Source organism: Epinephelus lanceolatus, chromosome 19 (assembly GCF_041903045.1).
Source record: "Epinephelus lanceolatus isolate andai-2023 chromosome 19, ASM4190304v1, whole genome shotgun sequence".
Taxonomy (NCBI): domain Eukaryota; kingdom Metazoa; phylum Chordata; class Actinopteri; order Perciformes; family Serranidae; genus Epinephelus; species Epinephelus lanceolatus.
Window position 1 is genome coordinate 14,253,076 of NC_135752.1, and position 25,493 is coordinate 14,278,568.

The 25,493-nt window shown below is 40.6% G+C and overlaps 1 protein-coding gene across 1 annotated transcript in view; it reads right to left on the reverse strand.

The window, feature by feature from the left end:
- The window catches only part of itga1 (integrin, alpha 1), a 57,799-nt gene extending 39,843 nt beyond the window's left edge, over window positions 1–17,956 (reverse strand). Inside the window, exon 1 of the mRNA XM_033647191.2 lies at window positions 17,692–17,956. Within this exon, the coding sequence (XP_033503082.2) occupies window positions 17,692–17,737 (46 nt within the window). The 5' untranslated portion in view covers window positions 17,738–17,956. The remainder of the gene's footprint in view (window positions 1–17,691) is intronic.
- Window positions 17,957–25,493: the final 7,537 nt, after the last annotated feature.

Here is a 25,493-nt window from a genome sequence, read left to right on the forward strand (position 1 = left end):
AAATTTTTAATCTAAATGGCCGCAAATATCTGAGCCTGAGACTACAATGAACAATGAATGAGTCTGTTTTCGGTCAAGCTCCATGTGGTCGTGATTGATCTTGGCATGTCTGTCAGCCGCACTAACCCACAATAAAACCCTGCTGCCCTCTCGGCTACAGTTCTCAAAAACAAAAGGACTCCATTTCAGCATTTAACAATTCTGCAAGACATCAAACCAAGTAGCCAGAGTCCGATCTGTCTGATACAGCCGGGTCAGGAGGCAGCACAGATCAGCACCTGTTGGCCTGCGAGACATTAAACCACCTATAAAAATCGCCCATAGTCAGCACCTGTAGGCTTCAAAGCCTCGCTCAGCCATTGTAAAAATACACACCCGACTGGCACCTGCTCATCTGTAACATATCTAACCGACTATAATCAGCTTTAAAGCTCAACACAAATCAGCACCTATGGACAACAAAGTCATTAGGTAACCATGAAACTCAACCCTAATAAGTCATAGTAAGAAACATGTGTCAGTTGTAAAGTTGATCCAAGACAAACAATTAAAACAAATCCTCTCAAATTAAAGTAAGCAAACAGAACCTGGATAATGTTAATGTTACATTAGTCAGAGTGAAAGATGGAATGTTTTATGTCTGACTGATGTCTGACCATTAAAAGAAACAAAGCCAGAGAGTTTTGGGTGGGACCTGGACCTTCATGCACCATGTGCTGGTGTTTAATAACAGACACTACTGGCAGGGGAGACGGGCTTCATATTCTGGCATGGCCGTGGGCATGAAAAAGTTATGACACTGAAATATTTCCAGATTTCCTCCTTTGTTCTTTTATCTTGATCAGTTTTTATTCTCTGCTGCCCTTCTTTCTCAGCTTCCCCCTCTTACATTCCCATCCTCCTCCTCGGACTGCCTTATATCAGCCAATTTCTTCTTCTTCTTCTGTGCTCCAACTGCATGCACACTTTCCTCTCCAATCACCCCAGGAATGGTTATCACGAGCTAAACTTCTGACAAGTTTTAGCTCTGCTGACTTTGAGTTAATTTTCTTATTTGGCTGTCTTCTCAGTCGCTGCTTATTTCTTGGCAAATGTGCAGTATGTGGGTGTACAGTGGACACAAGAGGTCATAAATGTAGGCGTTTTGTCTCTTCATATGCAGAGGGGAAAACAAGAGGCCAAATTCTGTAGAGTTTTAGTGCTAATGTCGGTCAAAGATAAATAAGACAAGCTGTGGTATGATTATAAAAAAAAAAACATGGGTCAGCAGCCATGCTGGAGGCTCTGTAAGGCTGTACAGTGCTTTTAACCAAAATGCTAAGCAAGTGAACATGTTCAAAATAGCAACGTCAACATGCTGGGGCCTTTTACGAACTGGTCGGTGGTGAAGTGGTGCACATGACTTGTGCTACGGACGGACAGACAGATGAGCCATGTATCTCGGTGCCGCTTAAAAACAGGTAATACATCTGGCTACATCTTTCCCACATGAAATATCCGTGATCGCCTAGACCCAGGTGCGTAAAAGCGCACACAATTCCGCACTGCAGATGCTGTGATTTGATGGCCCGGTACTCATTGTTGCTCACTCCCATAAGACCCAATAATAATAATAATAATAATGATAATAAGTTACTGTGGACCTGTATGCCATGCTTTTTAATAAAATTACCAGAGGAGTTTGCTGAAAAACAGGTAATGTCAGCCTGAATTACTCGTGTGCATCCCCGGTGAGAATCGCTGACATGCATGGGAAATACGGCTTCTACAGGCTCGCCATAGCTTACTGTCAGGACTCAGGGACCAGAATTCGGGATGGCGGACCGTCGGAATGGCGATATTTCGGAGTGGTGGCCTGTAACCGTTGGCCTGTTCGGTTGGTATTCATATAACTGGGGCTTTACTGGCACAATGCAATAACACCACCCAGCGGTGAAACCTGTGTACACGTTTACACGAAAAAATGACCCACTCCAAACATTTAGAGATTTTTGTACACGAACTCACCCCTATGGGATGATATAGGATTTTATCATGGATCACCCTAAAAAACAATAAGTTTATCAAGATGAATAACCATTAAGGAGATAATAAAAAGCTGCCTGACTTATGTGATTGGTTTTCACTGGACCGGCTGGAGCTCAGAGCTAGAACAGGTTGTCCACGAAACGGAAGATGGGTGGTTTGATCCCCGGCTCCTCCAGTCTGCATGTCAAACGGTACTTGGGTAAGATACTACACCCAATTGCTCCTGGTGGCTGTTCCATCAGAGTGTGAATGGGAGTAGCATGTTGCTAATTAACACTAAACCAACAAAGTTATTACAATTTATCCTCTGGGGATCATGAATGTCTGTATCAAATTTGATTCCAATACATGCAATAATTGTCAATGTGTTTCATTCAAAATCACAAATGTCAGCTGATCACCAAAGTCAGTAGGAGTCATCCTCTGGGGATCATGAATGTCTGTACAAAGTTCTGTGCTAATCGAAGATTGTTGAGACATTTCACTAAATAAGTAAACAACTTTGACCTGCTGGTGGTGCAGAAGTAAAAGTCAGGGTATCAGCAAAGACAGTAGGCTCCATCCTGGGGAACATGAATATGTGTTCACAGTTTCATGGCAATCTATCCCATAGTTGCTGATATATTTAAGACATTGCCATCCCGAGAGTCATAGCGTTAGCTAAAAATCATCTCCTTCAGCTCTGCTCCCTATTCAATCTGCTTCCTCTACTCCACCCATTCATTAATTCACTCTCCCATCCTTCTGTTCCTCAAGAGCATCATCCATCTCTCTACTATTTCCTCCTTTCATTCATCCCTGTCGCTCCTTCCCTCCTACCTCCCGTCCCAGCATCTCTGTGCTCCTCTCCTCATGCCGCCTTTCATTCATTGACTGAACGCGTCGGCTCGATGGTGTCGAGTTCCACTCTCTGAAACTTCCAGATGTATCCTCTGGAGCTCTGCTTTTTTCAGTGGTGCAGAAAACACGCAGGCTTACAAGCTGGGACCCACGCATGACATCATCCCCCCAGACGCTTGTCAAAGCTTTCATCCCCACCAAAATTCACTCAGTATACTGCAGGGGTGGTTGACACTCTCCTAGCCATATCCCTCCAGCAGACACATACACATAGCATGGCTGTTAAATCTGCTGATCACAACAGTTTTAACATACAGGGAGCAGCTGGGAAGAGGGGGCTTCTGGGATAGATCAAACACCTCTGGAGGAACTAAAAATACACACACCCAAGGGTCAAAGAATGACCTTCCTCTAGAATCAATAAGCAACATGCGAAAATAATCATGCTATGCCTCAGATACTATAACTATGAGCTCCATACTCCTACGACTCTTAAAACATCACTTCAGGTTTATTATGCAAAGTCAGTGAAGACAAATAAAACTTTTAAAGAAAACAGTAGCAAATATGAATCTAATGAACACAAGTAAAGGAGTGTAGTTTGTGCTCACTTATGCTGTGCAAAGAGAGTGTATGCAGCAATGCTGACATAATAATAACTATGTCTGATTTTACATGCGCTGTGTAATAAACAATGAGCACTACAACTGTAATACTCTAATTATAGCTTACAGTGGCAGTGCAGTTTATTTGTGCTATGTTCAGTGTGTTCTCATCAAGTAATTCTAAGGCTCTTAGCCAGACTCCCACTTAACAGACCAACAAACATTGATCTGCACTATCACTTATATTCCTAAAACTTTAATTAGAATACACAAATAGCAGAGTGCTTCTAGCTCACTGACTGCTGTTTAAGTGGATCAATGCAATTAATTTATAGGGGAAAACTAGTGGGAATTTGCTTAGTGGTACTTTCAAGCTCCATATCTGTGTTTTATCTGTCATGCTGATCAGAGATTCAACATTGCCGGATCAAATCGCAAATGTGAATTAGTCTGGAACCTCTCCGTTCATTTTCGATTTCAAATGAGCTATTAACAGTCATTGACCAATATGCCAACAACCAATCAAAGCAACGACACGTGAAATAGAGGGCTGAGCGATGGACGAATGTAAACAGTCTCCAGAGATGAGCTGTGATGGTGTAGTGTCAATATGTCTGGGTAAGAGTGCTGTCATTTTTGCCATCAGAATTTAAAAACAGTACTTCAACAGAACTGTTTTCAAAAATGCCTCCGTGTCACTCCTCTTTACTAGGCCATGTTTATACCATAGACTGTACAATAAAGATGCAATGGCATGACAGCTCCCCAAAAGTGACAGCTGTGTATGTCAATCGTGTTTGCGATGCAAACTACTGGCACTACTCTTGGTTGGGTTGGACAGGTGTTTGGGCAGGAACTCAACACTGCTGAGATTACCACTGCCACTGGCTCTAAAAGGCACCACCAGCGCCAAATGGCTGTGTCTGTATCTGGGGTATTTTGGCTTCATTTTTGTACAATGGGAAGAAGCATAGATGCAATGTCTATCTTTATATACAGCCATTGGTTCATGTTTGCCGTAGTGTCTCCGGCTTTAACATGTGCAAGCCAAAAATGACGTCATCACCTATTCTGCATGAAGCATGAAGGCTCCACAAGTTGTCGTTCATCATCTGAAACACGCCCCATATTAGATAAATAGTTGTGGCTGGTCCGAAACGGGCCAGGTCAGCTGGAAATCTGTCTGAACAAGAGGGGGACCAGATGTATCTGCCAAAACAAATAACACATAAGCTTGCAGATTTGTTTAGTTCCCAGGCTAGATCTGGGCATTTCCAGAAAAAGATCTTGCGTTTAAAGGAATAGTTTGACATTTTGGAAATACACTTATTTGCTTTCTTAACCTAAGTTAGATGAGAATATTGATACCACTCTATTTGCATGCGAAATATCAAGCTAGAGCTGGGGTGTGATTAGCCTAGCTTAGCATAAAAACTGGAAGCAGGGGGAAACAGCTAGTCTGGCTTCCTCCAAAGTAGATTTTGAGAGAGGCCACCTTCTTACGCTTTTTATGCTAAGCTATTGCTAACTGGTACCAACAGTTCTAGCTCCATATTTAAAACATCTACATCGGTTCTCATCTACTTATCGGAATGCAGATATTCACTGAGGATTGTTGATTATATACTTGACTGTATGTGTGTCTCAAAGCAGCACTGGGCACAGAATCACAACCATCTTTCTTAAGCCTTTTAGAAAGATGCTGACATGTTTGTTTAGTGTGGATCATAGCAGCAGGTTAATTGCTAGTTGTGGGATGCTTTGTAAATACATCAATTACTGAACAAAGATTGAGAGCGAAAAGCATACAATTACCTGCTCAGAATCGCAGCATGGTATTATTTAAAGAGCCTTCACAGTGCTTAGTAAGCACTGTAAGCACTGCTTACACCCTCAAACTAATACAATATATACAACATGTGTTAGTCAATTTAATGTCAAACTGTTAATCAAGATATTTATCTCCCCCTCAAAAAGAACAGATTTAGAAGTGGTAAGATGTACAGTGTAAGCTTTGAACAAGGGAGCTGTTATTCCCTAGAGCAGGCTTGAGCACAAGACTCTTTTTTTCGCTTGGCAATTAGTTACTGAACATTTATTTTGATTGAACATTTAATGACGCACTGGTTTGTGGTTCCTACTACACAGAAATTATAAATGTGAAAAACACTGTATAAAGAAACAGACAACTACAGTGAAAACGGATCAGCCAGTGTTGATGTTTTCCTGGTGATTTGACAGTTTCCTCGTGACATTTTTAGAAAGTGAAAAACTCCAGTCCACTGTAAACTGACACTCAAAGACAAGAAAAGCAGAAACACCTTTGAAAAATGTGTTCACATTAGTGTGGACATGGACTCGGTAGGGGTGAATCCCTCCCCCGTCGACACACTCCCCCTCTCTCTGTCAGACACACAGATGTGTACAAGGAACACACAACTCTCCTTCTCTCCTTGATGTTTGGTTCCTCCTATTATTTTTTCAAGGCTGCTCAAAAACAGTAAAGATACATTACAGCAGATATACTCTGAATGCTGAAACTGAGCGAGATGGACAGGCAAAAATAAAAGTCTAATGTTAATACACAACCCTATTGAGTTTCAAATCACCGTAGTGATTTCTCCCCCTCTATCAAGTGAATTTCCTCTCTGCTGCTGACTTTATTCTGTAACAGTCTGAAGTGGATCCCAAATATTAGTCTGCTGCCATTATATGAATCAAATTGGTCATCAAATAGTCATGTGCTTATCGATTACCTAATGACCTACAGACTGTAACAGTGAAACATTAATTACATACATTACATTACATTACATTTTGCCTGTGAAAAGAGCATCATGACTAGCATGGTTTTGTGTTGGCCTCTTGCAGGAGAGGTTAATGTGAGCATGTTGCCCCAGGCAGACGCCACAGCTCTGCTGCTCCCTGTATGATGCCAATTTGATTGATAGCTCTGGCCCGCCGCTGGCCTGGGAGAGAGATGGGGTGGGGTGGAGGGGTAGACAGGCCTGGTGCACAGATGCAGCATTGCTCTGGTTGCAAACACACACAGAAGCACTTAGCAGGTAGTGAGAGCCCCGGAGGAGTATGTGAGTGCAAGTATTCCTTATGTGTTTCTTCTGGCAAGACATTATGAGGTCTTGGTTGGCACACAATGGTAAAACACAAGGAAATAACTGTAGACTAGCCTAAATCCTGTTTTACAAAGAAAGAAAAACTTAATCACAAACTACACCCAAAACAAAAGTTAATGCCAAAAGTTTAACACTGGCTGTGCCAAAGTATAACCACAGTGATACTGTCCTTATCAGACACTCTCCAGACAAGCTCCAGCTGTCAGTGAGGACTTTCTCCTCTCAGTCGGTATCAAAGGAGGATGTAGCATTACACTGTTGTACTGTTGCATGAAAAAGGCTTATGGAGGAGGTCTGAGTTGATGGTCGGAGTACATATGAAATATGGACTTGACGGGTAACTTAACTGTCACCCTGCATCACCAGGATCCATGTGGGGTAGTCAAATTTTGCTGTCTAACAGAAAGCAGCACTTTACTGCGCCATGTCTTAATCTAATGTCTCAAGTGTTCACAAAATACTCATGAAGGAATAATTTATTCTGAGCATTATTAATGAAGACTGCAACTAAATCAAATATCAGGATATTTTTGACCGACCTCAATATTGATATTGCCACAAATGGTAGGGTTGGCTACTGGTGCTTTTACAAAATATTTACACAATAAGATCGAACCTACTGATACGTGACGATGACGTGATCCTCGCAGTTAACTAATCACTCACACCCGGACTTTCCTCCTCTCACACACATTAGCCTACACTGGAAGACTCGCTCCCTTGTTTTACAACATGAGTAATAAAAAACAAAAAAACGCCTGCAAATTTGTGGGTCGCACACAAGTGAGTAGTTGCATCACAAAATCATTTTTGGAGTTGACCATTTGGTCACAGTCTGGAGCCCTGACGTAGCTACCATAGTGTCACCCATTGGTTTGTTGACTGCTGTTTTGAAGCCTCAAGTTCGTCTTTTTGTCCATCTTGGTTTTTTGGAGCTAGAAGTGACCATATTTGGGCAAAAGCGTGGAGCTTTAGAGGAGCAAGGGTTGGATCTGCAGACAGACACTACTTGCAGACAGCCTGTGACTCAAAGTGGCCGCCCTTAATCATGTGTAACTTTAAGCTTTAATAAAACGTAAACAGGTTAGTTATATAAAAATAAAAATTATGAAAGTCATGAAGGGCAAAATGACTAAAAGCGACTAAAACTGTTTTTGTACCAGGCTGTAAACATGTTTATTTCTGCTGTAAAGTTGGGCATTTAGGTATTGACTGGCTTCTGGAGCCAACCTCAAGTGGCCATTCTAAGAACTGCAGTCTTTGCCACTTCTGTGTCGGCTTCATTTTTCAACCCAGAGGTTGCCACTTGGTCAATCTACACAATGCGACACATTCCTGCTTCTTAAGTGGACAGGAAGATTAAAGACAAACTAATGTTGCTGGAACACTATCATGTTGCATGTGAATGTTGAATGCATACGATCAGCATCAGCATGAAGTAACAGTAATTTAGTTTTTTGAACTAATGCTGCAATCACATAAGTGCTATTACATAGTCGTCGTTGGTCTGTTTTGCTTTTCCACCACAAATGACCGTCCCTTTTTTCGTCATTTCAGTGCAGCTGCTTTGTCACTTGATAACATTCTCAACCCTATACTGAACAAAATCAAACAGGCAAACGGACCCGAGTTTGTTTCAGCCTCACTAAACAATTTAGGTGTGAAACCAACCTTAGCCGCCTACACTAAACCACACAACCACTCAGCTGAAGAGGCGGCAGTGCAGAAAATATTGTGGGAACAAACATGAAACACTGTGGGGGGCACTGACAAACAACCTATTTAGCAGTGAGAACTTGGTGACCACTGTAATATAAAATAAAGAAGCGGCAAAGATGACTAATCCACTTCTCTGTATGAAAAACAGAAGCAGTGGTTGTCTGCTCTCCCTTTAACCTCTGCTTTTCACTCCTCTTCTTGTTTTTGTTCAAACTGTGGATAATGAAATCTCCTCCCACAACAAATTCTCTGAAATGGACCTCCCTTCGGACTCTCTATCGACTCTCCAACGACCTCCTCTACACTTTCCCCTTTGCCTTGCTGTCTGCCCTGCTTTCTCCTCCTCCGCCCTCCTCTTTGCCCCTGATGCCTCTCGAGTGTGTAATGCCAGAGGTCACATGACCGAAAAATACCTCAGCATACACAAACTTTTGTGGGCTTGTAATGGGCTGATGGAAGTGATATGGAGGTATAAACTCCTATAAACAACTGATAAAAATGTAACTGCTGCTGAGATAATGTTTGATAAAAGTGCTGGTGCAGTTCGTAGACGCTAAATGTTAGTCAGTCAGTCTTAATCCTTCTTGAAGTATTTCACACAAATCTTCAATATTTCTTCAGCATGGAAACAATTACATCGGATCTTCACGGGGTCAAGAGGATGCTCCTCAAAATATCAGAATTGTACCAACCTGAGGAAAAGTGGTGACAAGTGATGAAGTGTGAAACACATGTAGAACGCTTTTATGTGTTCAGCGTGTGTTTATACATGTGCGTGTGTGTCTGTGTGTGGCTTGACCTTCATCGGAGGTTAAGACCCATGTAAGCTGAAACGACATACGATGTCGCACCTTCACGGGTGTTTTGCTTATATGAAGCTCTTATATGAGAGATATCAGTTTCTTTTCAGTGTGTGTATGTTGTTGGGTGAAGTTCTGGGATTATTCTGCACTTATCTTACTATCTGGTGTGTTTTTGAGCTTAGGGGCCACTTATAGGAAGATTAGGTTTTCAAACACTGCGTGTCCCTATTATTCAAATACAGCAAGAATAACAGGCTTACAGGCAAACAGCACAGTTAATGTCTGACAAAACATGTAAACGTTTTACATTTACAACCACAAACGAGCAAATCATTCAAAACATCTTCATTATTTCCCCCAATTTTCAAGAATGACAGAGGGAAAGCTAAATTCAGCATGTTACTGCTAAAACCATAAGACTTGTTGAGATCACTTCAGATTTGCAGTCACAGGGCAGAAAAAGTTTGGCACGAGCATCACCTTGGCAACCCAGGAGTTTCCTTTTTACTTCTCTCTCACTTCCCCTGTCTGCAGCGATGGCAGCAGACAGTACATAATGATTCAATGATGACTCAGTTCTGTGGCACAGCCCAACCTGGGTTTGTGTTACTGACAGTCAACTTTCATACACATATGAGATACATTATTTTTTTACCTCTATTTATTAGCAAATGATACTGTAACAAAAATAAAGGCCTACAGCCACACTAGCTGCTTTGTGAGACTGTAGTGCTTAATGTGAATATGGAGGCCCATAGTGGACTGTATTAAATGATCAATTGATAAAAAAATGAATGAATGATTTGTCATATGAAATCATACAAGGCAAAACTACAGTGAAATGCAATCCCTTCAGCTGAAATATAGTCCCATTTTGCCTTCTGACTGCTCTTCTTACATTATAGGCTGCTGATTTATAATTCTGAGTGAGTGGATATATGGCATCCCAGGTGGTTCTCCTAACCCATGGTTTCTGATTGTGGAATGACTGAATGTGGTTCTGGGTACTGTTGCTTCTGTAGTTTTACAAATTAAATCCACCCGGGAGTTGCCTCTGACAGGCTCCAGCTCTAGTGTCACTGGGGGCATGTGTTGTAGCTTGTTTACATATTTGGACATCAGCAAAATGGCTGCATGGTCACTCTTCCGCTCTGCAGCTGCGTTGATTTATTGCATTTTTTACTCAAATAAAACATATATATTTGGAAAATTATAATGCTAGTAGTTTGAATTGAATTTTATATATATATGTTTAAGTTTTCATTTTAATAATATCCCCTATGGGCTTCCATGCAAAGAAAACCAAACTGTTCAAAGATAAAACAAAGTACTGAACAAACTGAATGTTTTGGAGATGAAAAGTCACTGAAGTTCACAAAGAGTAGAACAGAGTATGCTAACATGCTCACAATGAGGATATTAACATGCTGATGTTCATATGTTCACCATCTTGGTTTAGCATTTTAGCATGCTAACATTCGCAAATAAGCAGCAAACTACAGTTATACCAACTTTAACTGCTTTAGTAGGTTAGAATTATGCAAACCTGCAAAGCTTTAAATAAACCAGGCTGATTTACGCCTCATCCACATTTGTTTATATATCAGCACTTTTTTTCATATATAATCAAGTGTCAGTTCTGGACAATGCACAGCTTCTGGTTTCCTTTTGGCAGAGTCATTGGAGAAAATGTAGATTTTGTCTCTGTTCATTTCTATTTTTCATGTTGCATAGCATTCTGCCTGCAAATAAGCAGGGGTGTAAATCACAAGCTTCATTTTGATACAATATTATATCTGTTCTTTGGACAATGATATAGTATTTGCTTGTATCACAAATTCTGCCATGATACAATTTTAGTTCAATTCAATTCTGCAACCGATATGGGACGATGTCAGTAAATATCCTCATTGTCTTTTTCTTGGCTACGTGCCACTGTCTGCCTGGCATCAGTCCACACAGATGTACCTTGGGAGTTTTAATATAATGGCATATCCTTAAGATGACAATACGTATTGATGTTTTCGCCCATTTTCAACCCCAACCCCAACCCCTATATTTCCTGTTTTTATCTATATGATAGGCTTTCCAATAAAGTCACAGAACATACAAAAGCAATGTTTCAAAATGAGTCTATTGAGATGATTTGTCACAGACTAGCGCTCATGCCAAGCTGAATGACAAGACTTGGGGGTAAAAGGCAAAATGGACCGGTGCCAGTAAAGACCACTGTTATAGAATACATCAGTTTTACTGTGAACATCTTTCACTCTGCAAATAATAGTTTCCTGGCTGCCACATGCTGCAGAAACAGCAGTGACACATATGTAGTAGGCTGAGGTAGCAGAGTCTGGAAACAAGTCATGTGGGTGGCATTTGTGGTTTCACAGGCTTGAGGGTAAATCTTTGAACCTTCGTTTGACTATCACAGTTCTTAAAGGAAATATGTTTCTCTGTTTCACATTTACCCACAGAATGCAACTTCCCGTGAGATCAGCTTGACTTTGACATCTGTCACCTCTGCATGCACCCATGATGCACAAGCTTCTCCTTATTTAAATGAACGTCATGTGATACTGACCTGATCAGCACAGTACAACTAAAAATGCCAAATTAAGCTAAGTATTTGAATTAAATGCTGACCTTCTCTATAACAAATTACACACAAATCATTCTAATAAATACAAATAGGCTTAGCTTTGAAAGAGTCTGTCGTAACCATGAATGGAAATAGGCTATTCTCACAAACCGTTCGAATGTGGTCCTACGAAAAGTAATGCACCCAAATTCATACATATCCCACATATTTTAAAAGGCTGAGATCACGTGACCAATTCACTGATGGGACAGTCCCGTGTAGTCATGTAAGGAGGCAGGTTGGGTCACAAAAACCTGAGCTTTCCCCCATGATTTTGCCCTGGAGTAGTGTGTTCGGAACCACGTGAACGTCGAGTGAACTTTGAGTTATTTTAAGTTACATCCTCGCCATGTTTCTTTTCCTAAACCTAACCCCGATAACCTTACTTGCCAAAACCTAACGTCCGAAACTTTACGTTAATCATGGGGCACTAATTTGTAGGCTATCATATGAACCGTTCTATGAGAATACGTCAGACCACCGATTACTTATACAAGGCTGCAAACAATGATTCATTTCATTCTGTTGTTTGTTCTATAAAATGTCAGAAAATAGCGGAAAATGCCAATTAAAATTTTCTTAATCCCAAGATGACACTTTGAAGTTGCCTGACTGTTTTCAGATAAACTGTAAAACCCAACGACATTCAGTTTACAACACATAGGAAAAAGAAATGTTGCAAATCCTCACTTACTTTTGTGAAGTTGGAAGTTTGAGTTGTTCATAGCTTGGAGAAGGCTAGCAGCAGCCACATCTTTTTTTTACTGACTAAATGACCTAATAAATACTAAACAGTCACAGCAGCATTTGTGGCTGATGACAGCACGCTTTCTAGACTTTCAGTCACAGACTTTTCGATCAAGACGTTCGATATCGTTAATAGTTTCAGCCAATTTCCTACTTGCTTAAATGTAAACTAGAAGTCATTAATGCATTACTGTCATTTGGGTTTTGTGCTTGTGTTCCCCACAAGCAAATGTCAGCTGACAGACCTCTAATTGAAAGTGTAGCTTATTGCTTGCACTGACAGACCCAAAACAACCACATGTATTTGCACCTGGCAAACCACACAGTTTCAGTTTGGTGGTGATGATGTACTGGTGTCCCTGCTACAGAGACACTATCACTGTTGCAGAAGCACAACTTTTACTTATAAACCAGCACAAATTTTAGTGTTTCAAAATCAGGATCCATGTAACGGATGCCTACTAAAGAAACTGAAACTGCTCCATAACTTTCAACACTGCAACATGGCTATTGTGAACTGTGAAATGACTCTTCCTGTCCTCACATACCCTATCTTTATGTGTTTTGTGCTTCTGATTACTCATTTCTTTGAAGCCCCAGCTCTCTCAAGTCAGGAGAAGGACCTATGTTCCTGTTTTTTTTCTATCTCCCCTTTGCCAAGATAGACAGGAAGTGTCACAGGTGACTGTATCTCTTGTCTATCATCCTGTTTGTCACCAGAGAGCCAAAGATCTGTGTCCCCTCCGTCTTTCAGCACAGTTTCCTCTCCTTATTTCAAGCCTCTGACCTCTGAGAACAAAAAGTCTCCTAACTTGACCTGACTGGCCTCTCTGTTTTGTTGGCATCCAGAGAGCGAACAATTTGGTTTAATGAATAACTCCAACAGATGGCTGAGATAACCCAAGCTCATCAGCACTGAAAACTGCATTCTTCCCGCATTTCATACTGTATGGCATCTTTATTACCACTTTATCTGATATATCTGACAGAGATGAAAATGCTCAAAGAACACTGTGAACTCCAGTCCATTTATCACAGTCACACACACACTCAGACTTGCAATGTAAACCATGAGGTAAGTGTTGCAGAGACCTTTAAGTGTGAAAACCTGCACATCTACCACATCAGATATAGCACAAACCATAAGGCAAAACACTTGTGAGAAAAACATGCTGACAAATCCGGTTGTATCTCAGTAGAGATGGAGGCTGTGACTTTTTTTCTAATCATTTATTTTTGTAGCTCCAAAAGTATTTTTTCATGCTAGGATGCCGCTGCTGTCACACATGTGAGCACATGATCTTTCACTGACAGGACGCATGATTGTGTTCGTCATCTGGAGAAAGTATGACATGATTTTGCAACTTTATTCTTACTTCTTCCTATGTTACTTACTGAATGTATTCAATGCATTCTGGGCATCTGGAGTGCTGGGAATAAATGCCCTGTTCTGTACTGAAAAAAAAATCAGTAGGATTCATTCTTTATGTACCAAAAAAATGTCTTATCAATCCATCCAATAGTTACTGACATATTCCAGCCCCACATTCATTCATGTGTCTGCAGTGTCAGTCTCAGTGGAGGAGGAGATGTTATGGTGTCAGACAGGTGTCTGACCTTGTTACTATGCAGCCAACAGAAGTCAGCACAATAAACTTAACTTCCTTTAACACCTTCAAAGTGCTCAGTGGTAGTGGAACAACTTCAGACAATAGTTACACTTAGCTGATTAAAAAATTTGCATGCTAAAAGTGAACACATTAAAGATGCAAAAGTAGCAATCACATCTTAGTCACATCCATCCCAGTGAATCTGTCTGCTGCTGCCAGCAGACAGTTTATGTCAAATTAGTGCTGATTGCCTCGACCAAGGGAGTGAGCTGATTCAAATGATAATAGAGATAGTAGAGGAGGAGGAGGAGACTTATTGCTAATGACCGAGGCCGGGTTCACTACTCAGGCTCATAAATTTAATTCAGAGCTTTAATGTCTGAAGACTCATATCTCTCGACCTTACAGCTTTCAATGAATTAACCATTGACTCTGGTCATCTCCTGCTGCATTCCACATGCTCATAAAAATGTTGAGAAAAGACGAATTCCCAAATCTGAGATATGGGAAACTATAGGGAATAAGGTCCTTGTAGGAATGCTGAGCAGTCTAAGTCAGTTTGTGTTCAACAAACCCCTCACCTCTCCTCTCCATCTTTGCAGCAGACGTAGCAACAAAGAAGTTAGATACATTCCTAAATAAGAGGAACATGCAGTCTATACTCTGTCTGTGTGACAAACCCATTGAATGGGGAGCTCCTAGTATGTTAAAGAACCATATGAACTTCAAAATGTCCTATGGCTGTTTGCCACATATGGCAAACGTTTTATCGTGTGTGATCTCTGCGATGCATTCAATGCATTCTGAAGGGGCTCAGATAAACAGCTTCAGCTTGAATCACTCACAGGCAAAACAAAGACAGAGAGAGAGGAGAGACAGAAAGTCTCAAGTCCGGCTGAAAGGAGCAGTCCATTAATAATACAAAAAACTACGTATTTTGATAGCTGATTAATCCTAATTTTTCAATCATAAGTTTGCAAACAGTCTCTCTTTCCAGCTTCTGAATGTTCTGTCTTATGTCAGTATAGTGAATATATTTGAATTTTGGACTTTATGTTGGATAAAACAAGTAACTTAATAACGTTAACATTTGGCTTTGCAGGAAACTGTGATGGCCATTTTTAGGGTTTAGGGTTTTAGGGATATTGTGATTATTTTGACAGATATTGGGATTGTGATATGACTTGCAATTTTAGTGGGAAAAGGTCATTTTTGCATTTTATATTCACTGAAAAATACATAAAATGGATGATTATGTGATTTTTGCTGAGGTCTGTACCAAGCAAGCATGTTCCCATACATCTGGAATATGATTTGTAGGCCGGGGCGTCTCTTTAGCACCACAATGCTACATTTATGATACTATATTGTGACACTTTTTGCCTTTATCAAAAAAATTATTGGTCCTGTAATTTGAATATTGCATTTGGCAATATCTTGACTTCACGTGGTGTAGTGGTTAGCACTGTTGCCTCACAGCGAGAGGGTTCGCTGGCCAGCCTGGGCACTTCTGTGTGAAGTTTGTAAGTTCTCATTCCCATGTCAGCGTAGGTTTTCTTCGGGGTCTCCAGCTTCCTCCCACAGTCCAAAGACGTGCAGGTTAGGTTACCTGGTTAATTTAAAGTGCCCGTTGGTGTGAATGTGAATATGAGTGGTTGTCTGTCTCTATGTGTCAGCCCTGTGATAGTCTGGGGACCTGTCTAGTGTACCCCGCCTCTCACCCAATGTCAGGTGGGATAGGCTCCAGCTTCTCAGGTGACCTTTACGAGGATGAGCAGTTACCGACAATAGATGGATGGAAGGAAATCATTCATTTATTAATGAAGGAAATAATCTGCAGATTAATGTATGATGAAATTACACATACTTGCAGCCTCAATTGACAATAACACTGATAAGCAATAAACTGTTAAAGTCATTTATCAAGCAGCTTATCTTCCTCTTTCCTCTTCTAAATCACCGTAAATGAAATATTTTTTAATGTTCCCAAGAGCCCAAGATTATGATTTTGAATTGCCCTTTTTATCTGACATCATCTTGAGTTCTGACGAGATGTGAAGGTTTTTTTTTTCCATGCTTCTTCCTGACATTTAGTTAGTAAAAACATGAATTAACTGGCAAAACAAAACAGATTTATGAAAATAATCATTAGTTGCATCCCTACAGTAGTCTCAAGCCTAGATGTTCATGCTGTTCACGTCCTTAGTAAGCTCGGTCACTCCAGTCTGACACATACTGATTGAGGCCAGATGCCCCTCTCCTCCTCTGCAGTTCCAAACTCAAACCACCTGTAGCCCCATCTCCGTTAGGAATTTATACAGATTAAATGCTGCCACTACAATAACCACATGTGGGCCTCTGAGGCAGCTCCGATAGCACAACACGGGATCTCCCTGTATGGACTCAAAACAGATAGCTTCTACCCCTGTGTAACCCAACTAAAGCCATACTCCAACAGCTCAGACTCAGCACCAGCAGGAGTGTGTGGGATTGGACATGAGAGTAAACCTGACTTTCTTGATGTGATGGTAATGATTGAGCTTCTGCTGATCCCTCTCACACACACACACAATCCTCATCTCTAACTCAATTCTCTAATGAGCATCACAAGCCAGCATCACATGTAAGCGCAGGAATCTGGTAATTAAAGAGAGACATGCACTGTTTACTTTGCTCTCTCTTCTTCTTTTTTCTACTTCTCTTTTTTTTCTCTCCTTTAAACTCAGAGGGACTGATCTTTCGCTCAACTTTGCAGTTAAGTCACTGCTGCTGCTCTGGAGCTGAACTTGAGAGCACAGCACCACCAGTGGGACCCTATAATACCAACACAGATATCCATTAGAGCCTCGCTGCCTCTTAAAGCCGGTGTTAATACAATATGTATCTCACTTTTCATCTCCTTCAAATTAAAATCTAATTGTCATGGATGTTTTGTTAAAATCAGCCCTCCTTGTATTCATCCAATGATCCGTTCAGGGGGTTGGTTTGTCATAGGATCTGACACAATTCCACATGACTAATGCTTTGCAGATACTCAGATTCTGCAGAAACATGACAAAACTACATGTCACAGCAGAAATGTTTCCTCGCAACAATACTTAGTTGGAAGTCCTGGCACTGGAGCGTAAACACTAGGCATGCGCGTCATTCAATTAGAGCACTATACAGTAGTTTGACTGACTGTTATGTCTCGATTATATGAGGCAATGCCATGCTTCTAATATCATACTGCTGCACGTAGAAGCAATTAAGTGCTGTGTGGTTTCCCTCAGTCAGAATAAATGACATCTGGGCAATACGGACGGAAAGTATTTAGGGGCAGTTTACGAGGACACCGCGGTGCCACCACCTTATAATGGGCTCGCAGGCGATGTGAGTGACACACCTAATGGATGCTTTTAGTCGCTCAGTCTTCAATTATGCAGGCTGCCATGATCTAAGCCGCTGTCCAGCGTGTGCATAAAAGATGCGCTGGAGACCCTGACGCGGTAAAAAAAGGCGGCTGTCACTCATTGTTTCATCTGATAATCAGCACAAACGCACAGTTCCTTATAAGTTTTTACTCACCAACAACTGCCGCTGTTGTCAAAGTGAAATGACTTAACCCGAGCATCCCGGCGCGCTGTAGATGTCCTGTAGCTTCAGTTATTCCGCGGACTTTTCACCACTCTCTCAGATAAACAAGAGATCCCCAGAGAAGTCAGATCGCTAAATGGCCAACAACAGTCCACAAGGCATTTCCTGTGCTGCAGCATCCACAGTTTAACTATCTGAAGTCCTAGTTCAAACTGACTCCACTACCCGGGATGAGCTCTGTTCCATTGCGTGTCTCGCGTCTGCTGAGCAGAGTAGGACAGACAGAATCAGGGAGGAGGTGGAGGAGGAGGAGGAGGAGAAGGAGGAGGAGGAAGGCGGGTGGGAGCGTTGTAAGGAGTTCACTCATTACACAGGACCTTATAAGCTACATTTGTGGGGGCTCGGTCTGCCAATCCATGGGAAAATCTTAGCAGTCAGCGCAGTGATGTCTGGAGACCGGAATACACACTGTCAGACATGAAACAATTCGACCAGAGTACAGGATTCCGCCTGAGACAGCTGATCCTTCATCTTAATAACTGTAAACTTAGATTTATTACAATAGCATTAAAGACACATTATCATCGCATGTATTAAAGAATGCTATGGAGTGAAAAAGGCCCAAGACATTGTACGCGTCTGTAAAACCACATTACATTTGTACATTTCATACCTATCATATAAATGTCTAATATCAAAGTGATGTAGTTCTGATTACATTTATATTTGCTGACTTTGTCACTGAGACGTGGAGGATGTGGATGGTGCATGGCCACCTGCCAAGCAGCAGGCAACTGCAGTATCTGTTCTAGATCACCAAACAATATATCCAGTTATACTGCTTTTTAGCAAGACATCAGCTGCATTTCCAGCAGTGATTGGGCCACCAAAAGTGGGTGTTTTTCAGCAAGATATCGGCAGCATTTCCAGCAGCAGTTGTGCCACCAAAACAGTGTGTTTTTTTGTGACATTAGAGTAATGTCCAGCAGCTTGTGCCACCAAACTGGGTGTTTTTTTGGGAGATGTCAGTGACATTTCCAGCTGTGATTGTACCACCAAAGAGAGCTGCTTTTTAGCAAGACATCAGCTTCATTTCCAGTATCAATTTCACCACCAAAAGTGCGTGTCTTTAGCAAGACAGTAGCAGCATTTCCAGCAGGAATTGTGCCACCAAAACAGGGTGTTTTTTTTTGCAAGACATCAGCGTAATTTCCAGCAGCTTGTACCACCAACCTGGGTGTGTTTTAGCGAGACACTGGCAGCACTTCCAGCAGTAGCTGTGCCACCACAATGATGTTTTTTTGTGAGACATCAGCATAATTTACAGCCGTGATTGTGCCACCAAAGTGAGCTGCTTCTTAGCAAGACATGAGCTGCATTTCCAGTGGCAATTGTGCCACCAAAACAGAGTGTTTTTAGCAAGAGAGCAGCAGCATTTCCAGTAACTGTGCCACAAAAGACAGGGTGTTTCTTTGCCAGACATCAGTGTAACTTCCAACAGCTTGCACCACCAAACTGGGTGTTTTTTAGTGAGACAAAGGCAGCATTTCCAGTTGTGATTGTGCCACCAAAAGTGGGTGTTTTTAGTAAGACAGCAGCAGCATTTCCAGTGGCAGTTGTGCCACCAAAAAAGCTTTTTTTAGCAAGACATCATCTGCATTTCCAGCTGCGATTTCACCACCAAAGTGGGTGTTTTTATCAAGACTGCAGCAGCAATTCCAGCAGTATATGTGCCACCAAAACAGGGTTGGATTTTTTGGGAGACATCAGCATCATTTCTAGCAGTGATTGTGCCACCAAAGTGAGTTGCTTTTTACGGAGACAGCTGCAGCATTCCCAGCCATTACTGTGGCTGTGCACTGTGGTAACCATAACCAAGTGTTTTGTTTGTTTGGTTTTTTTGCCTGAACGTAACCACACATTGACCACTACATTGTTGAAACAAAAAGACATGTAAAGTTTTGACATATGTGTTACATAATACTGTACAAATGTTAAATATCCATGGTACAAAACCAACATTTATTCTGATGAATGGGTTGATAGAAGTGCATCATAATTCTGGACAGTTTTGCTGGATTTCATGTGTGAAAATGAGTTTTATGTGGAAGAAAAGTTGTTTTTTCCTTTAATTATAAACACATATTTGTAATCAAAATCATTTTAACTGAATAACAAAACTGAAAACCTAAGAATGCTGGTGAACAAACTCAAAGAACTGCAGAGCAGATTGTTAACACTGTTGGCTTTATTCTCCAATAACAGTAATAAACTTTCTCTTATATCCCTCGGGCACTCAATCTTCCATATCATTTCCCAGAGGTCCACTCTCATTTACCAGCTGTGGTTTTGTGTTGAAAGTTAGGTCTGCTATATTGTATTATAAAGAAGTTTAAAGCCATACCATCTGTGTTAGTAGCACCTGAAAGATGTTTTTCACCTGCCAGTATAATTACCTAATCCAAATTGTTTCCCATTACCATATACTTTGCAGTATGCACAATACTGTATATACAGTACAGTTTGAAATGCACAACAGGGTATAATTTCCAATGTGTTATACTTGTAAGTGTAAAAATTAAAAAAGGAGTAAATGTAAATATTGTGTTTATTTAAAATAAGGTAGAAGATTTGGTTAATGTCTCAACATTGGATTTTTTAACATATAACAGTATGTAATAGCATTATCTGATTTGACTTTTTCTGATGCCTGTGATGCCCTCTGGCATCTTGCAGCATCTTGTAGCTGTTGTAAGAAGTCAGAACAATACCCAGTAGATTTCGGAGCAGACTTTCTGCTGCCAACGTGGGCAGAATTAACCACAGCCGCAACAAACTCAGTCATTCTGTAATGTTGTTAAGTTAATTATTGGCATCGTTACCTGGCAACAAAACAAATATCAAAATCAGGTTTTTTTAGGATGAAAAAAGCAAATGTGAGTGATTTGTTCCACTACTTGTCTTTAGCAGTAGCTCAGTTCAGTGCTGGAATGAACAAGCCATTCAGGCCCACTAATTCAGCTCCTGATGATTTACATCGCCACATAAAGTGCAGGGTTACACGTAGTCTGAAAAGTGGTGCCAATTCCAGACACACACAGCTGGAGAGGACGCAAAAATCCCACTAAGATTATCACAGGATTACTATAGGAAGGGTGGCCGACAAAATTAGTTCAGAGGGGGCCAGAGCTCCCTGATTACTATCAACACAAGTGCAGTGTTACCCCATAATGTAAAAAACAGTGCTAGGAGGTTCACTTAAAGATGATATCCTGCAGTACTTTCACAGTCCTCTCAATCATCCTGTAATAGAGCTGTGAAATTATCTGAAGCTTAGCAATTTTGCACTAGTACGGTGTTATTAGAAACATCTTGAAGTAGTTCACGGGTAGAACCTACAAATCCTCTGATGACAGGTTTACAGCACATCAAACTACTGAGGAGAAAACCGCTGGTATCAACCTCCTAGTGGTTATTACAAGTATGGAAACCACATCTTAACACCGTAGCATTCAGCAGTATTTACCTTGCAAATATCTGCTGACATCCTAGCAACCACTGGTAACCAGTAGCCAACCATTTTAGGAGAACTTTGCAGAATTTCTACAACAGCGACCATTACAACCCCCAACTACAACCCCAACTCTTTAAAAGGTGATGGACACAGATATTTCAGTGCTTCTTGTTATCTTTTTCTGTTCTCTTTGGGGTGTTGTATAACTCTTGATCATCACTGATTTAAGTTCCGGTTATTACTTCATTGTTTTCTGAATATACCCACATGGTTGCCGTGTGCTGTATCTGATGGCTTTTGCAGACATTCTGAGATATTTATAGATATAATGTGATGTATAGTTAGTGCTGTTTTGTGTCATGTATGCAATGGATAAAAAAAGAAGTCCTTCACATTAGGTGACAACATGCAGCATTTGCTCATGCCTTCTTGAACGATACAGTGTTTTCTAATCACCCAGACAACACCATTTCTCTGTGCCTTCAAAAATGGTTACTAATCTGTGTAGGAAAAATACATCTGTTTTATAACGTGACAACACTATGGTTAAGGTTTGGTTGGATTTAGGCACCAAACGACTTGGTTATATTTAGGGAAAGATCATGGTTTGAGTGAAAATGACTACTTTGTTAATGTTAGGGGACCGTCTGCGTCATGGATACAATAATGAACATGTGGAACAATCGTAGTCATGCTTTTAAAAAGAAAAACAATGTCGCCTGTCAGTTGGAAAGAAGAAACAAACAGCGGTCTCTCATGTTAAAGTTCCATGTTTTGTTAACCCATCCTCCTTTCTACAGACGCTGTCGCTCAATATATAATTTCAGAGCTCCTAAACCTTCCGGAACATCAAATTCAAGGACTTTCCATGGCCAAATACCTCAAATTGAAGACACAGATTCACTTATCATTGCTTTCTCACCTCTGCCTAACCTGCATCATTCGACTTCAATCATTGTCGAGGCAGCATGGCACAATGACACAACTGCAGGAGACACATGCAGACAGCAGAATGTAGCCAATTTACTGTTTATTTAAAAGAATATCGAACTAACTTCAAATGCCATTCTTCTACAAAATACATAAATTCAAGCACTGTCTATTTCTATTTTCAAAAACCTTTAATTTTGTTTTTTTCCCCCCTAAAATTCACGAACTGTCAAGGATTTCAAGGAGTCATAGGAACCCCGTTATGGTCTGTTAAACGATTTTGGAAATATTCACGTCGTTCTAGGAAACTTGCTCTAAAACAACTGTTTCTGTCATTCTTCTTGAGAAGGCAGTCTTGTAAAACGTAAGTGACTGTGGAAGCAAAGAACAGCATGTCGATTTCACTTTTTTTCTGCCTTGAAACTCCCTTTCAGCCACAATTTAATCACCATCTACTGCTGTACACATCTGCTGTAACACCCTGGCGATCACTTAGCAACCAACCACCATCTAGAAACTACAATTACCGAGATTTCCTTGAGCACACTCGCTGCTTGTGTCTCATATTAGTGTCTGCTTTTTTGTTTTCCTTGTATTAAATGTGCTTCTCAGCCTTCGTTTATATTATGTTGCTTTTTACCCTGCAATTGGTTTTGTACTGGTTACATGAAACGTCAGACAATCGTTACTAGACCCATGTATGTTTGTGTCACTACAAACACAAGCTCAAACACACACACACATGCATGCATGTATCCATTTATATAAGTAAAGCACCACCACCATTATCCTTCTCCGGTTCCGTGTGTAAATATTGTGAATGTCATATATACAAAGAACTACAAACATGAAGATCATTTCATCAGCTAGCAAGCAGAATGAGTTATTTACTCTATATACAGTATATCATGTTGTAACCTTCCTCATTATAGAACTATGTACACTATAAATGTACACAAAGACACATATCTGTATCAGACAGGAACACCATGTGAATGAGACAGTTTACAGGAGTCCTTCCTGTCTTCAGCCCTGCAGATATCTGACTACTGAGACTCAGGAAGACTCTGATTAGTTTCCATGTATTTCCTCACTACGACATACCCTTCCCACCCACCTCTCCCCCCCTTCCTCATCCTCTTTTACACCTCGGCCCACATACTTTTAACAATGTATAGAGTGTGGAAATGGTACTCTATGTTTTCATTTTTGACTTCAACACAGTTTCCCCCCCTTCCTCTGTTCCCTGTCTTTCATCTTGACATACCGTATTCCTCTATTAGCCATGGAAGTCTATTCTAATGTGTTTTGCTTTTCTCTACCCCTTTAACTGTCTGTATACATGCAGACAGGAAGAGAGCATTAAGAGCATACAAGATACCGCGCTCTCAGGGTCCCTAATGAACAGAATACTCTGAAAAACACTCATACTCTCCATCATCCAATCACGTAGCTTTTCTGAGTTGCCTTCTGTGGTGTAAGGCACTATGGTAATGAAGACTAACAGTGTATCCCAGGCCCAGTAAATCCCTTTAAGTGAAGGAAATTAGTTTGGTTCATACAGGCTGTCAGACAATATTTATTTGCAGACCGAGACAATCATTGGGTAATGCTAAAGCCAAGCTGTAGACCCTCTCTGGACAATAACAGCCCCCCTCCTCCCCAGTGAAAGCTATTTACAGTTAGCATCTAAAGAATCTGTAATGTTCACAAGAGGATGGTGATTGTCAGTGCAGAGGTAAGTGACAGCTCGCAGTAAACATATACTATGTATGGTGGTCTCTGTTATTGCACTGAATTCTCATTCAATACCTGGAAATATGAGGCTGTATTTAACTAAATCTGTTGACTCAAATTAACCCTAAGGGGCACTTTAATGATTAACCTCTATATAAAGTCACACAAGAGACTTAAGATTAAAGCTGCATTTATCTATAATATATACCACACTATGTTAAAAATGGATCTAATGACCACACTCACAGAGAATTATTACCAAACTGCAGATCCCCTCAGCTCTACAGCACATTTAGCCTTTAGCATTTCAGCTAATTGTTTCGGTTTAACAACCTGCTACCACACTGTTTTTTGATTCAGTCTCACAGCTCTCATCAACCTCAGCAATGAACTGTTTTTAACAACTGTACACCTTCCCAAAATCAAACTACAGACTGAGAAAGTTGGCAACTAGCTAGTGAATATAGTTGAACATTTAGCAGCTATTAAGACAGATTTTTCCTAAGGAGATGGTGGATACCAAAAACAAAGCTAAAAGAGCGTTATTATTCAGCTTACATTGTCAGATTGTCAGAAACATGACTCCAAATGAATGCTACTGATGCTTATGTCTGCTGGACATGTAAATAGTGTAAGCTGACATTACAACTTTAAAAGGTGATGTCTATGCTGTGTTTACAGCTTGTATCGTTGCTCCAAAGTGACCAAAAATATATTAATTGGTCAAAAATTAAGCAGCAGAAGATGATATACCCTGACTTTTATACCATAATATGAAGAATCAAAAACCCTGGATCCCATATTTCCTACAATACAACCAATACTAATTTTCATTGAAAGCTTCCGGTCTGGTAAATGCTTGTCCTTTATCCTCCATAAGGCCACTTTGTAACACAGGTTTTCCATGAATTATTAGTTTCCAAGCTCAAGCTGAGATAACCCTGATAACAACCTCACGCACTGTTTTCTCAGACTCGACAAAGCTCGTCCAGAGCCACAGAACATATACAACTGTTTTCACAGGCTTCACATGACAAGTAAACTGACTTTTAAGAGGAAAATTAGTGGATCACACCTTTACAAATCTTTTTACAGTTCACAGTTCACTAGAGATGTAAAGATTCTCAAAGCATATGTTTCTTTTCTATTGACATTAACAGATGACAGCTGTAATCATGAGAGGACAAATACAGCAGCACATTGCTATATAAGGACATGTTGGCTTTACATTGAATTAGTATGACATAATTACTTCTGTTTTTTAATCTCCATCTAACAGCGAAGCCAGTGAATGTATAAGATAACACTACTTCATGGTGGTGCTGCATGTGGTGTCTGGCTGGTGTTGGCAGCACGGGTGGTTGCTTGCAAGTGTGACTTAGCAATACCACTGGGGATGAACTTCAAGAAAAAAAAGGACTGTCGGCTCAGTGTGAAAGAAAGCAGATCCATCCTCACTGATTACTCTTTGAAGAGAACAGCATTTGACTATGTTTTGAACTCTAACATTAAACAGACTAAGGAAAGTGAATGGAAATATCTCGAGTTTAAACCCCCCTATGTTCCTAAGTTTTTCTTGTTCACTGCGTTCACGATCCTTTCTTTCTTTTAT